The sequence below is a fragment of the Lytechinus pictus genome, chromosome 4 (assembly GCF_037042905.1).
Source record: "Lytechinus pictus isolate F3 Inbred chromosome 4, Lp3.0, whole genome shotgun sequence".
In the NCBI taxonomy this organism is placed as follows: Eukaryota; Metazoa; Echinodermata; class Echinoidea; order Temnopleuroida; family Toxopneustidae; genus Lytechinus; species Lytechinus pictus.
Window position 1 is genome coordinate 5,247,702 of NC_087248.1, and position 15,767 is coordinate 5,263,468.

General features: G+C 35.3%; 1 protein-coding gene across 1 annotated transcript; it reads left to right on the forward strand.

Annotated features, from left to right (window-relative positions):
* Nucleotides 1-773: 773 nt before the first annotated feature.
* On the forward strand, nucleotides 774-12,517 carry LOC129259142 (membrane-bound transcription factor site-2 protease-like). The gene is made up of 9 exons (XM_054897429.2): nucleotides 774-1,197; nucleotides 1,888-2,154; nucleotides 3,518-3,621; nucleotides 4,133-4,379; nucleotides 4,874-5,054; nucleotides 5,438-5,541; nucleotides 8,159-8,351; nucleotides 9,326-9,401; nucleotides 10,422-12,517. The coding sequence occupies exons 1-9, from the start codon at nucleotides 1,123-1,125 to the stop codon at nucleotides 10,642-10,644; spliced, it is 1,470 nt and encodes a 489-aa protein (XP_054753404.2). The 5' UTR covers nucleotides 774-1,122; the 3' UTR covers nucleotides 10,645-12,517.
* The last annotated feature ends 3,250 nt before the right edge of the window (nucleotides 12,518-15,767 follow it).

The following is a 15,767-nucleotide window of genomic DNA, read 5'->3' on the forward strand; positions in this document are numbered from 1 at the left end:
TAGCAAGTTCAATATTTTGCCTAAATTGTACATCAAATAATAATGCCTTGGTCATTTTAATACACTGACTTGAGATCGTGTAAATATTTATTGTGCTTTATATTTTGGTCTTAAAAATCTGAAATCTACAAATACATGTACATGAAAAGTAAAATTTTAAGGAGTGTTTATTTTGTAGTAATTGATGCTGTAGAGGAAGGTAGTTTCAGTTCTGATGCTGCATTACTATTAAAACAGAACAAGTTTTCTCTTTTTGTGTGTCCAAGTAAGTGAAATAGACCCAATGAAAGCAAAAGTAAGACTGGGTTATGATCTTGTGCCAGCTAAAGAAAATTGATCATGAAAACACACTTGACAAAATAAATTATCAAGTGAATTATACAAGCATTTATAAAAATGAGTTAAAGTTTCATTTTTTTCACCATTGATTGGCAAGAATCTCATTATTGTTTCACTTTCAAATAATGATATATGTCACTCATTATCGACCTCCCCCCCCCCCCAATTTAAAAATATCCAACATCAAAGTAGAAATTGCTTTCATATTTAAATGAATAGAAAAAAAAAGATGAGCTAAGTGAGGTGAGGATGAAAGGAGTGACTGCATTGTGTATTGCTACATTTTCATGACAAAATGTTTTTAAAAATCAGGAATTTGAGAGCGTGAGAAACAAAATATATATTGTTTATTTTAATAGCTTATTTTACTAAATACATATACATATAAACAAAACGGGAAAGGCATGAAAAGCACCTTGGCACGAAAAATAATTGCATTTGTCTGGATATAGACTAATTAAATAAAGCGATCAGCTGAAAATGAAAGCATGTCCGTTGTTTCTCAAAACAATATTTTTCCCGAAATTAAGTTTTTAGCTGATTACTAACATACTCCTATATAACCATGCCGTTATAAACAAGTCTAGCATTTACTGACGGAAGATTTCCAAGAATGGAACAAGAGGAATGAATATTTGACTCGAGAAATAGATTCGGATCGCCGACGCATTACCGGACCCGTTTTGTGCTGAACACTGACCCGAGGCTACCCGCGACGCGTCTACGGCAAGTGCGTGTGGGAGACTTTGTTTTGCAATCGGGAGCTTCAACAAAACAAACAACATGCTGCGGACAACATGGATTGCAATGCTGTTGGGTTTCTGGTCGTCATTGTACCTTGCTGATACATATTTAAAGGTGAGCAGTCTACGAACTGTATCTAGAACATGAATAACTAGTAGGACCTAATTAAGAATTGAACACTGTTGAAAAGAAAGAAAAAGTAAGTAAGTTAATTGTTGGTGTAACAACTAACAATAACATTAAAATTCTATGAGTAGACAGTACCGGTAGTTCTAAGTTCATGACGTTATTATTTCTAATGTTAAATAAAAATAAGGTCTATAACTCTAAAGACTAAGTTTTAAAAAAATGACAATGAAAATTGTCAATAAGAAGTTGGGCCATACATGCCATATGCCAATTTTGTGGTGTTTGTGTTTTGTTTTGTTTGTTTTTACATTGAAAATGGAATAAAGACTTCAAGTTTTAAGTTGCTGATATAAACTTGTAAAGTTATTGTCAAAAAAAGTTGGAAGCATAAAACATTGATGAAATGCATGTCATGGCAGTCACGCTTGGGCTACGGCTAGACCTCTATGTCATCTATTTCCCAACATAAACCCAAAATCTGATTTCTCATCATCAGCTCAGTCTTGTATAAAAATAAAAAAGGATTGTGCATTTTGTTATTCATCACCAGTATGCTTGCTTTGATTTTTATCTTACAATTTTCGCAGTTCTAACTCATCATTCTTATTTGCTTCCACTTCATTTTGGGGAGAATGTATTGGAGCATGATATTCAATCTACTTTTTTCTCTTACAGACTCACAGACGATGCGGAGAGCAGTATACCTCATTCCAGGAGCGTTGCGGATTGTCCTTGTCCATAGCCCAGCTGAAATGCTACACCACAAAGTTCAACCGTCTATTCATCAGATTAGGCCAGTGTAAACCTCGTCTACTTCGAACTTGGTTTTCTTGCGGTGCCTGCTTTGGGGTGGTGTTGATGTTTGTTTCCATAGCTCTGCTCCTAATGACCTTGGTGAAAGCTTTCTCTCAAGATAAACCAGAACAAGTCCTCACACCAGTGGTAAGTATAATAAAATGGAAAGGGTTCACAGGTCTATCATTATTACTTACCAAATTGACGATGGTATAGTATATAATTTTTTTCAAATAAAAGTGAAAAGGCTGCTGTATACCATTTTCTCCAAAAAAAACAGAAAGTATTGAAATGGGCCTATAGTTATTTAAAATCTGTCAATGTCCTTTTTCGAATAACATAGGAACAACTCTTGCAACTTTCAAACAGTGGGGAAAAACACCTTGTTCAAGGGAAAAATTGAGAACATTACATAATGGATCTAAAATAAAAATGAATGGACTTTAAGACTTTTACGTCAACACCATCATGACCTTGAACTCTTTCCATACTTAAGGTCATGTACAACATTAAAAATATTTGTATATGTTATGGGGTGAAAAACATTGTATTAGGACACTGATTTGGCAAGAAACTGCTGAAATCTTCATTGCGATCAGGTATTTCATTAACAATCTTTTCTCCTATTGAAATAAAAAATCATCAAATTTATCTGCAATAACTTATTTATCTACAATCATAAAACCATCAACTTCAATAGATTCACACTGTATTAATTTTTTGAAATTCAAAACATTATTTATTATCACATTCCAAGTATTTTTAATATTTTCTTGAGCACTCTGATATTGCTTAGTGTAATATTCAAGTTTTCTTTTCCGAATTTCTGAAATCACTTTATTTCTATACTGTTAATTATATGTTTTCCCAATAAGCTGTAGAATTTCTTTTGAATTTACGAAATAGGGAATATTTTTGTTACACATTTTTTAAAGGAAAGTATTAAAACAAGGATTGGGATTATGTTTATTTGTTCCATTTTTTTCAAGGGAAAACATTTGTAATATAAATAGATATACTTGTCTAAAAAACAATAGAATCTATCTAAAGCATTTTAGTGTAAATAAATGTCACTCCATGAGTTATATATTTCTTTTGCTTGGAGCCAGTTTGAAATATTTCAACTGGAAATACCTAGAATTTGTATGTGTGCAACACTTATTTGTAAAATTATCAATTTATAAAGTGGAACCCTTTTAATCTCATGTTATTTGATGCAATCATGTCTTTACCCTTCTCTATTGAACTCTACTCTGTAGCAACTGAAATAATCAAACAGCTTTATTTTCATATTTTTATCAACTTTATATCCTGTCCTATTCTCATTTTCTCTCCTTTAAAATTATGAGTGACATTGTTTCAAATAAAACAAATGTTACTTAGATGCTAGGTGTGAATTTACCATTGAATCGAATCACAGATTTCTTAATTCTCATCGTTCTTCTCTCTCCTTCAAAGTTCAAAGTGAAATGAATAAACCCCAATTTTTGCTCTCATATTTCTTTAATAGATGCCAGGTGTGAATCTACCCTTGAACCAGATCACCTATTTCTTTGCCGTTCTTCTGATCAGTGGCATCATACATGAGCTGGGCCATGCTATAGCTGCTGTCAGGTAATAGTTAGTCTATATTTTAGCTCAGTAAAATCTATGGTGCTAGAAGATATTTGGAATATAAATTTGTGACATTTTTTTCAGTTTGACACAGTGATAATTACATGGTTGCAGAACAGACATTGAAAATGAAAATTATAGCCATCGTTATGAACTTTATTCACGACAACAAGTACATATTCTTCTCAAAAGATATAGGACAGACTATTGTGTTGTATGTGTTATGTGGAGCCAGTTAATTAATGAAAACGATTCCTTACTTTGCTTGTAATAACACTGTTTAGTACTTATGACTGAGTTTATTCTGATAATTTTGTGCTATCCAAGATCTTACAGTGAGCACCATTTTAACAAAAATCATTGTAGGTAGTTCCCAATAACTCTGAGACAATCCCACTGCAATCAAAACTCACTATTTATTCTTACTTTTTTATAAGAAAAACAAATGTATTTCTAATTTGTTTTCCATATACTTATCTGCTATCTTAATACCTTTCTTGATTGTATTCAGGGAGAATGTCCGGGTGAATGGCTTTGGTGTGTTTGTGATGTTAATCTATCCTGGTGCCTTTGTCGATCTCCACACCGAGCATCTTCAAGCACTCAATGCCATCGGTCAGCTTAGGATATACTGTGCAGGGGTCTGGCATAACTTCTTACTGGTCATCTGGGGTGTGGTCATCTTAATGACCATGCCTTACCTTCTAAGCCCTCTCTACCTGACCGGTAATGGTGTGGTCATTACAGAGGTCTTACCAGTAAGTATATTAGACATGGTTACATATAACTTTTTCTTCCTGAGTTAGGATTCAAATCCATTTGACCAGGGATGTTGACTCGGCCTGGAGGAATATAATCAGATGTACAGTGTAACAGGGGTTTTAGTCCACCATAGATTGTGCTGCCCAGTTTATAAATGATGTCTATTGACGTTTGTTTCATTGTTAAATCAATGGGTAGTCACTTTAGCTATTGGCTGATCATCTAGTGCACTCTGCATGACATATTATCATGACCCTACTCCACTCTACTTCACCACACACACATGGCAAAAGAGTACATTTGCCATTAACAGAGTTGTCCAATTAAAGGTACTATTTTTTGTTATATCTAGCACTAAATTTTCATGAAATATTCTCTACAAGCCTACTGAATATCACAATATCCAAAATTTTAATAGTTTCAGAATGTTATCCAAAGAAGTTTTATGAATAAAGTTCCTGATATATCAGCTTTTCGCATTTCCTTACAGAATTCTCCAGTTTATGGTAGGAGGGGTCTTGCACCCGGCTATCAGGTGACCAGTATTAACGGTTGTCCAGTCTATAATACAGAGACATGGACACAGTGTCTGAGAGGTGTAGTCTTTTATCCAGTCTTTGGTCATTGTATGCCTGCGGGCAAGGCACAACAGCTCAACAAAGCAGTTAAATGTGAGTAAAATTTCTAATCCACACAAATTCAGGAATATGTAGAGCGACAGTATCTAGCGGCATCAAAGATGTGGAGACACCGAAAAACAATACAGAAACTTGCTGTTTGTAATTCTAAGTGGGAAAAACAAACTAATGGCTACTTGTATACAACATTATACTGAAATTAATTATTTTGGTTTAGTGAAGAAAACAAGATATTATTTTGTAATCGAGTAATCTGTTACAGAATCAATGTAATGATTTCTCTCTAGTAACTTCAACCATGTCAAAATAAAATATGACATTATTCATACATCCTAATTTTATGAGTAGAAACTTATTTTCCATGACCATGTTTGAATTTTGTGTTTCCATTTGAAATGTTTTCATTTTGTTGACAGTATATAAGGGATCAGGAGGGGAAATAGAATGCTGTAGGAATGATAGTGTGGCAGAACTGTGCTTCTCGTATAGACTGGGCGAAGAGGCTGAAAAACCAGAAAAGGTAAGTACAAGTACAATGGTAATTGTTATAAGCTACTGAAATCCTTGCATCTGATTGGCTCAGAACAAGTTAGTGGAAATCACTGTCAAGATACTTCATGAAATGCCCAGTGTTTTCTTATTTTGTATGAGATAGTAATGCTCACATAAGTAACTACTAACTTCTTAAAGGTAAAAGAAAGTAATTGCAGCAAATAATTATTTCATGAGAAAGCTTTTAAAATCGAGGATAATCATCACCATATTATCATAGATGATGATGATGCACAGCATTTGTATAGCGCCATATATCTGTCAAAGACATTCAATGGCGCATTGGAGGAGCCAGCCAATCTGGGTCGCCTAGAAGGGCGCGCACACAGAACTGTGACCCGCAGGTCTCTCCTCCCGATAACTGGTTGGTGGAATGCAGGCGGACCACTACACCAGATCTAGATCTGGTACATTGAAATCAACTCATTTTTGTGAAATCATGAAATCTTAGCTGAAATTCTGATGATAACTTACACAAAGAGGCATATATGGGACAGTGTATTAATATTGCTTAGACAAATAATAATAATAATATTCCGCATTTATATAGCGCTTATCACATCGGAACGACGTATCTAAGCGCTTTACAGATATATTATTACCCCGGTCATCGGATCCTTGCATACCCAGCATTTTATGGAGTTCCATACTTATTTTGCTTATATTTATTATTTTCCAGAGCCAATAGGCACATATTTTTTATTCATACGTGCAAACACTTGGTGGTCATTTCATTGGATTCTGTTCAAACTCATTTTGAGATAGTAAGCACAACTGGTACTTATCTTTAAAAACTGGGCAAGCCAATCAACAAGTGTACCAATGCATTAGGCAGATCAGTCATCCCTTTTTTTTTTGGGGGGGGGGTGTTGAAGAACAGTTGTTAAAGATGATCAAGGCCTTGTAACACATAGCTTGGTGATTGATCACACTGCTGAATACACAATAGTCAATGCAATCAATTATTTTTTACTTTTCAAAATGAAACTTTATTTACAATCAAACTAAAACATATAGGCCTATATACAAATAAAATATCACAATAATATACTTCGTAAATACAAAAAAGGACTCAATAAACAAAACAAGAAGTAACGTCACAACAACCAGTATAGTCAATGTACAATCAAATTGACCAAACTAGCTCAAAGGAAGTGCTGACAGAACAAAGGGCATTGTTCACGCACCATCACATTGTGAAGGCAGTTTTGTAGCTTAAAGAACTCATAATCAAGAAAAATTCTGCTTTTTAATTTGGATTTCTAAACCAATATGGGATCTGAAAGATGCAAAGTACGATAAAGCCAATAAATTGTACTTCTGAAACTAATCAACAAAAAGTTTCACAAACGCACGGCTTCCTTGCAGCCGCCCGAAGCATAAGGAACCAGTGCCCAGTATAAATCAAAGTCAATATTAATGTTCTGAATGAGTCAGTGAATCAGACGATGCAAAACGTTGAGGGGTTCATAAGGAACCAGTGCCCAGTATAAATCAAAGTCAATATTAATGTTCTGAATGAGTCGGTGAATCAGACGATGCAAAACATTGAGGGGTTCATAAGGAACCAGTGCCCAGTATAAATCAAAGTCAATATTAATGTTCTGAATGAGTCGGTGAATCAGACGATGCAAAACATTGAGGGGTTCATAAGGAACCAGTGCCCAGTATAAATCAAAGTCAATATTAATGTTCTGAATGAGTCGGTGAATCAGACGATGCAAAACATTGAGGGGTTCATAAGGAACCAGTGCCCAGTATAAATCAAAGTCAATATTAATGTTCTGAATGAGTCGGTGAATCAGACGATGCAAAACGTTGAGGGGTTTGTGGATGAATAGATGGATGATAGTCCCAGTCTCACTGCACCATCTGCATTGTATCAGAATGTCCTTGTTCAAATGGTGAAGAACTGGTAATGACGGCAAAACATTGTGGAGTAGTTCATACTGTGTGTCTCCGTCCTTTTCTATTGTTGGTGGGGCATATATTTCTGTCCAGTTTATTTTCTTGCTGCTTGAGATAATTCTATTTTCATGCCAATATGATGGGTCAATGCAATCAATTGTAGAAATCATCCGATGATCAATTGCTAAGCCTTATGTTATGGGCCCCTTGCCTGCTGTCTGCTGGTTGGAGCTTCCAATGGTGTATATTGCCACTGAACCCCCAAAGCCAAGTTTGCATTCTAATCCTGATAGGGAGAGTTGTTATGTGCCCAGAGTTTCACACATGCTTCTGAGTCACCGCATTTCAAAATTATGGTTCTAATCCATATTGTATTTGTGACTATCATGGGTCGGAAAACGTTTATATGGTTCTGAAAATGTTTATATGGTTCTGGGGAGCATGTCTTGAAATGATTTGTTGGATGTCTTATCTGACGGTTACTATAGTAACAGACACCTGTGCTTTTTCAGCCACTTGATGAAGCACTTGTTTCCATAAAAAAATGTTCTATGTATACATTCTTTAAAGATATTTGTATTTTATGTATGCAATCAATTTATTACAGTACCATTATACCATACCAAAGCAACTTTTGTTACTTGAAAACTATTTCTCTGGTATTTCTAATGTTCTAGATGTACGCTTGTTTAGAAGCAAGGCCAGTGATAGAGCTACCTCGATGTCATAAAGCCAGTGATTGCCTTCAGACCAGAAAGATGGTCTGCTTACATCCATCCTTAGATAACTCTAGTCGTCTTCTAAGAGTAGCTCATAACTCGGGTCCTCCTGTACTCTATGTAGGAGATCCATACTTCTTCAGCTATACAGGTAAGATTTGATCTGATTATATCCATCTGTAGATAACTGTAATTGCCATTTAAGATTATGTAATTCTCATCTCCCAGTCCTTTTCTGTAGGGAAATTATACTTTTTTTAGGTTAAGTGTATTTACTAGGTGCAATGTCAATCGGTAATACTTAGATAAGTTCTAGTTTAGAAATTGAATTGATGAAGAAGTATCTCCAAATAATAAGAAAACATGATAGCTCAGACAGTAGGGATTCCGATGTTCTAGGTTCGATTCCCACTAGGTGCGCTAGTGCCTTTTGGTAAGGCATTAATCCTAATTACCAGGTCCCTCGGAGAGGACTTTAAGCCATTGGTCCTTTGGTTGCTTGCTTACGTGTACAATCATTCATGCTTTCTTAGCAATCAGGTAAAAAAATCCTTCAAAAATGGGAAGTATGAAACTGGGATAGGATTTGTACAGGGAACACTAGAGTCCAATAGGCAACAGGTTAATTCAGTGTATTTTAGGAGAGCATCGGTTGATTGATCTGGCATCGGCTTCTCCATAACTTTTATGATTTAATCTATTTGCAATCCATTTTTTTGTAGAAAATTTGATTGAGCACTATTGATTATTATAATGAAGATGTAATCTTTTGTGACTTTGGAAGTAGCTGTTGTAACATTAGTGACAATAATTCATTTGTCAACTTGATGTACTGGGAATTTTAATCCATGATGCTCTTTTCAGGAATTTTTCACCAAAGGGGGGGGGGGGTGCACCATACACTCTTGGATATATTGAATGTACATGTAACTTTACATTCAAGTTGATCTTGTGTAAGTAAGGAGAAATACAACAAACAAAATGACATATACGTGTGTATTTTTTCATGTTGACAGTGTATACCATTATGAGATGTATTCATGAATTTATGTATCAAATTGTATCAATACAAAATAAATCTTATCTACCTTATATTAATCTTATTCATCTAATTTGTTATTTCAGTGAGGATCAGCAGTTATGTTCCCAAGTATGATTGGCTTCCTCTTACTCTGCCTGAGGTCATAGAAATGTTCTGCAAGTATCCTTTTATAATCAAACATTGCTTTCCTATCGAGGAAAATGTCATTGAGTTACCATTGGCGTAGGGAGCATTTCATGAAACATAAAGTCAGTGATTTTCAGATATCTGTTATAAGCTACTGAAATGCTCATATCTGATTGGCTTAGAATGACAAGCTGTTTCATGAAACACTCCCAATATGTGTGTTTATATGCCTCCATCCTGCAGGATACCAGATGCATTATTTTATTTTGAATTTACAAAATATTTCAGCCAGTTTTGCAAAAGGAATAAAGTGACATGATTGACATTTCCTGTAAAAATCAATTTGAACCTGCCATTTAATGATTATGATAAAGACAATCTTGTCAAAGTCTTTCAACTAATAACAAAAAAAACCTTCAAAAATGTTCTTGTTTAATTCCTTTTAATTTGCCTTATCAGTTCCTCTCCCACTCCCCACCCAGTTTCATTTTTTAGCTGTCATTATTTATTGTTGGCAACCCCTCCACTTTCTGTTATTACTGTTGTATCTTCTGTATTATTAATGCACTTCTGTAGTTTCAATGTATTTCTGAATATTTTTATACTATCATACTTTCATTTTTGATCAGGTTGTGGAAATAAAATCAACTTGAATAATAACAGACATTTATTTAGCACCATTTATGGAGAAGTCTATTAGAGATACAGTTATTTTTTTTACCCAGTGGTAGTTTGAGCTGACATTTGTACTAGTTTGTGCACTCAAAGAAATGATCCTTCCAAATCATCCATTCACACTGACATCAATGCAGTACCATGATGCCTTGCCTGATATGTCTCTCATCAAAATAAATGTTCATGTGTAAAATGAAGCCTGAAGGAGAACACACCGGGTAATCATGAAACAGTATCTCACTTGTTAAATAATATCAATAAATTGAATCTGGTTGATATCTATTTTGCTAAATAGGGTTTGAGAAAAAAAGCACAATCATCAAAGTTTGAACTGCCAGTAAAACACTTTAATGTGAACCTTAACAACCCTGTAATCAGATATTTAATCTCCTTGTCTGGTGCTTTAGCAATCCTCAACGCAATGCCTTGCTATGCTTTAGATGGACAATGGATTCTAATGGCAGCCATAGAGCACTTCTTACCAGGTTGGATACCAAGCCCATCTGATCGTAACGTCATCTACAGTCTTATTATGATCTTCGGTACCATTATCCTCATCGCTAACGTCGTTCTTGCCATGTTTACGTTGGTTGCTAGGTAGCAGAGGGACTCATGGGATTGGGCGGGATTTTTTTTGTATTTTATGATGAATGTTTTCATAGTTTTATACAGCTTTTATAAATGTGAAGACAATGAATATTCCAAGTATTAAATAATGTAGGAATGCAGTTATTTCTGTACGAGATCAAATTATTTTATATTTTGTTGATGACAGTCAATGCATAATTGCATGCAGGCTTCCATTAAATGTTTTTAGAACTGAAATCAACTTGGCAGAGTCTCATGAAAATGTTGAGCACGTTCCATAGGGGTTTCTGCTTTAACTTTCTGCTTTGATATTTGTTGCTGTTTTGTTATATGACACCCTGTAAATCATTTCCAATTCTTGATTATCTGGCAAAAACCCGTAATTCATCAGCAAAAACATATAATTTTTCAGCAAAAACTCATAATTTATCTGTGAACACCAGTAATTTTCAGCGAAACAACAGAATTTATTGGGGAAAATGATTTTTTGGGGTGAAGACAAAATATCGGCGAAATAATTCTAACTAGTACCTGACATGGACTTGATTTGGTTGTTTTTATACAATTTAAGAATGTTTTTTATTCATGTAGAAAAGGTACACTGGTCTGTCGTGTACTGGATTGTGTGCTTGACAAATACTCAATTATCATGGGTGGGGGGTCACCCACTTTCTGCCCCTGTTGAGAATGATACACATACTAAAATCATTGAAAGTTATCTTGGGCATTTGGCCCAATGGATGAAATTCTTCACCAAACCTAGCAACGACCACGAACCATGCATTCATCTTTTGTCTTAGAGGTATGCATGACATGTGAGTTGGTCTAGCTAACAGGTCATTGTCTGACCTAGCAACAGTCATGAATCATGCATTCATTGAGGCTTAGTGTCTCACCATTATTAGACAAATTCCTGAAGGTGATAAACATATTTATCATTCTGCATTTGCTTTTAGTACTTTTAGAAGACAGAATGGAAGAATGTTAACAATTGAAATTCAAAGAACCAGAGGGTAGCTTTTAGCTATTGTAGGACTAACATTTGAATACCCTTTTTTGTCACTAGTCATGAATTCAAGTCTTGAGAAGAGATTTGTAATGAATTCTTAATTTGTATTCATGAATGCATGATGAAAGATTCTCACCTCCTCTCTGCCTATTGGATAATATCACTAATGTCTATTGTCAAACATCATGTTTATGCATAAGATTTGGAAGTTAAACCATGGCGTGGTGGTTTCTTCCCTAACCATCAAAAAGTTTGCTTATCATTTGCTGGGGTATATAGGAAAGGCCTTGCTTGCTCATAGACTGGAGGCAGTGAGCAAGCAAGGCCAGTGTACAGTGATACATATAACGGAACATGTGACTACATGATGATGTGACCACATCAACATACCAATAAACATGCACAACACAAGACTTTACAACATACCATAACCCTCAGCTAACCTTTATGCTGTATGCTGGCCTTGTTTATTATCTATTATGTCAGCCTTTTTTCAGCTGGCATGAATAGGTGATGCTAGTGGGCTGCGTTTTCAACTAAAACAGAATTTATGCTAATTAGATTTGAATCAAGTGTTCAGTGTATACTTAGATAGATCTATGAGTTTTTGTATTGCCTGTTAAAGTTGATTGAAATGTCATCATAACTTAACTTCTAATGGTGTGTCACTGGTTTTCTGGCATGTTTTTTAGGTTACAAGGTCAAATTTGACCATGTTGTGGTAGCAATATCAAACTCAAATATTTAAGTACCATGTAAAGGTTTATATTTTTTTTCAACAAGTTTGTTGATGAAATTAATGTTAATTAATGAATGAGATGGTTATTGGATATTACAAATGAAATAAATTTCTTAATCAAGGCCAAGTGTCATTTGAGGGAGGTAGTTTGAATGGGTTTTTTTTTTTTTGGCTTCGCCTGCATTGCAGAGTGAGACTATATGTGCCGCTTTTCCAACGGTGGTGGCGACGTCGTCATCATTAATTCTTAATCGAAGGTTAAGGTTTAAAATGATGTCATAACTCAGTATATGGACCTAGTTCATGAAACCTGGACATAAGGTTAATCAAGTATTACTGAACATCCTGCCTGAAGTCTCAGGTCACATCACCAAGGTCAAAGGTCATTTAGGGTCAATGAACTTAGACCATGTTGGGGGAATTTGTAGAATTACCATCATAACTTTAAAGGTTTATGGATCTAGTTCATACAACTTGGACATAAGACTAATCAAGTATCACTGAACATCCTGTGCAAGTTTCAGGTGACATGGCCAAAGTCAAAGGTCATTTGAAGTCAATGAACTTTGGCCATGTTGGGGGTAATTGTTGAATTGCCATCATAACTTTGAAAGTTTATGGATATAGTTTATGAAATGTGGACATAAGGGTAAGTCTTAGGTCACATGATCAAGGTCAAATGCCATTTAGGGTCATAGTATTGTATCATTATATAAATGATGTGTTCTGTGAATAATTATCTCAGCACTGCTATATTGAATCACATAATGCAGGCGAGACTGCCAGAAGCGCTCCACTTGTTTTCTCTATTTAAAAAATATATATTAATCTTAATTGACATCAGCACTGCTGCTATATTACTTGTGTGATGCAGGTGAGACTGGCAGAGTCATTCCACTTTTTACTGCCTTTAAAGCGTGTCTAGAGTTGTTAAGGTTTAATTACAATTCGACTATCATTTAACCCTCAATCTCCCGGGGTATTTTGATTCGTCATTCCCGGGGGGGGGGGGGGGGGGCCATTATGGCCCCCCCTTAAGATCTCGGCCGCTGATCGCTCGAGCGACGCAAAAATTTGCACGCTGGTTGTGTGCGATGTAATCTACAAGGCTGTATGGTAAAATTTTCCAAAATAATGAGATTTTATTTTATATGAATTAATTATGCTAATTTATGCATAAATCATACTTTTTGCTCTAATTCACTAAATAAAGCTCCTAGAATGCTAATTTTTGGTTAAAATATTCTTTGTAGCATTCTTAACAATCGCAATTAAAAAAAACTTCAGTTTGGAAATCAATTTCTTATGTATTTTATTGTTTTATGAATTTCTTATGTATTTCCTTGTTTTTTTTACTTTTTGTTTTTTTATTGTTTTTTCAATGGAAATCGTTCCAGACTTAATTCTGATCATAAGCAAGGCAAAATTAATTAAATTCAATCAGTAAAAGTAGAAATAATGATACATTTATGAATTTTGGCTAAATACACAATTTGCATTGGATTTGTACATGAAATCACGTTTGTGAGCAATTTTGGGTCTGACATGCACTTACATAATGTTGCGTAATGTCGTAACCGCGTATCCGGTCGTCACAAATTTGGTCTCAAAATTTGCGCGAGACTTGAAAGTAAAAAGTCAGTGAGCGGCGAGGTCAAAAAAATTTGCGCAGCGGATATATCACGAAAATTGTCGAGGGGGGGGCCATTATGGCCCCCCCCCCCCCCCCCCGGGAGAATTAGGGTTAAACCATGTAGGCCTACATGTACACATATTGCAGGAGTGATGTGAGAATGTCTAGAAAATCAAGGTAGATTGTCATTGTGAAGTTGTAAAAAAGAATATAGCCAAATTGTTTACAGTGGGATGGTTTATTTTGATTGCTTGAAAGACCCAATACTGGAATTTATTTTAGTTTTTGTGTGGCCATCCATTTTCTTTGTGAAAATAAGACAATGATATAGCGCCCTCTCTAGTTAATGATTTCATTTAGTCCGGGTTATAATTGAGCAAGGTGCCACAAGAAAAAGGAGAAATTTTCATATAGTGCTTCTAGACCAGTTTTTTACGCTGAATATGAATATATGAGGTAACCAGGCTGTATCCTGAAAATTAACCCGTGAGGGCGCTTTTTTCAAAATGGCCGCCAAATTTTCAGAACATTTGAATTTTCGTACATAGATTTTGACATAAATATTCCATTGCCACAAAATTAGTGTCATATGAAAGACAAATAAATTTTCTACAATTTGGTACTATTTATAGGGGATAAGTAGGTCATTTGGCTGAGATTTTAAGTAGAAAACTGCATTTTTTGTCATTTTTTCCCAAAAATTGAAAATTTAGCAAATACATGATTTTACATAATTCTGAGAAAAATGAATGAATTACCTTGAAATGTTCCAGAAAACTTTATTGACATACTATTATCATGTGGATGAAATTCCAACTCTGTATCATTCTTCTTAGCAAATTTATAAGGTATCAAACTTGAATACTTCAATTTCAGAAATGTCGCTTTTTGTATGCATTTCCATAGACTAATACGTATAACATGTACATGTATAATATGTATAATGTATAGTTTAATAAAATTTAAAGGCAATTATCTCCGCTTTTTAACCACTTGGAGAGTTAAGAGTAGGCTTTTCTCTATCAGCTACATAAAACAAAATGTTGGCACATCGAGGCCTAACACTCTCATGGGGTGGGGGTGTCGAAGCCCCCCCCCCCCCCACCCCCTTTGGCTATATCATGTTGTTGTATATTGCCTATTGGAAAATCACTATTTTTTGAAGCACCCATTGAGGCAAAAGGCATTTCTGCTATACAGTACAGCCACTTTAATTACTTTGAAACCACTTGGAGAGGAAAAGAGTAAGCTTTGTCATGTTTGTTCTACCAGCTATATCAAAAGAAGTGGCACGTACATCTTAGCCAACCCCTCTCGGGGGGGGGGGGGGGGGGGGCGCTGGGGAAGTCACCCCTCCCCCCTTTGCTTATTGCCAATGTATTTGGAAATTCACCATTTTGGACCCAACATTGAGGCAAAAAAGCGTTTGTGCTTTATAGTATTTTATCAATTTGAGAGAGTAGAGTTTGTTCTACCAGCTAGATAAATAAGCGCTAGCACATCGAACCCTAGCCCTCTCAGGGGCTGTCTAAGTCACCCCCTCCTCTATATCATGTATGTTGCCTATTTATTGGAAATTTCACCATTTTGGATCACCCATTGAGGCATAAGGGCGTTTCTATATCATACAGCCAATTTTATTTGCTTGCAATTACTTTGAGAGAAAAGCGTAGGCTTTGCTCTATCAGCTACAAATTATTAAGAAGCGCTGGCACATCGAAAAATATCCCTCTCAGGCGCTGTCTAAGTCAACCC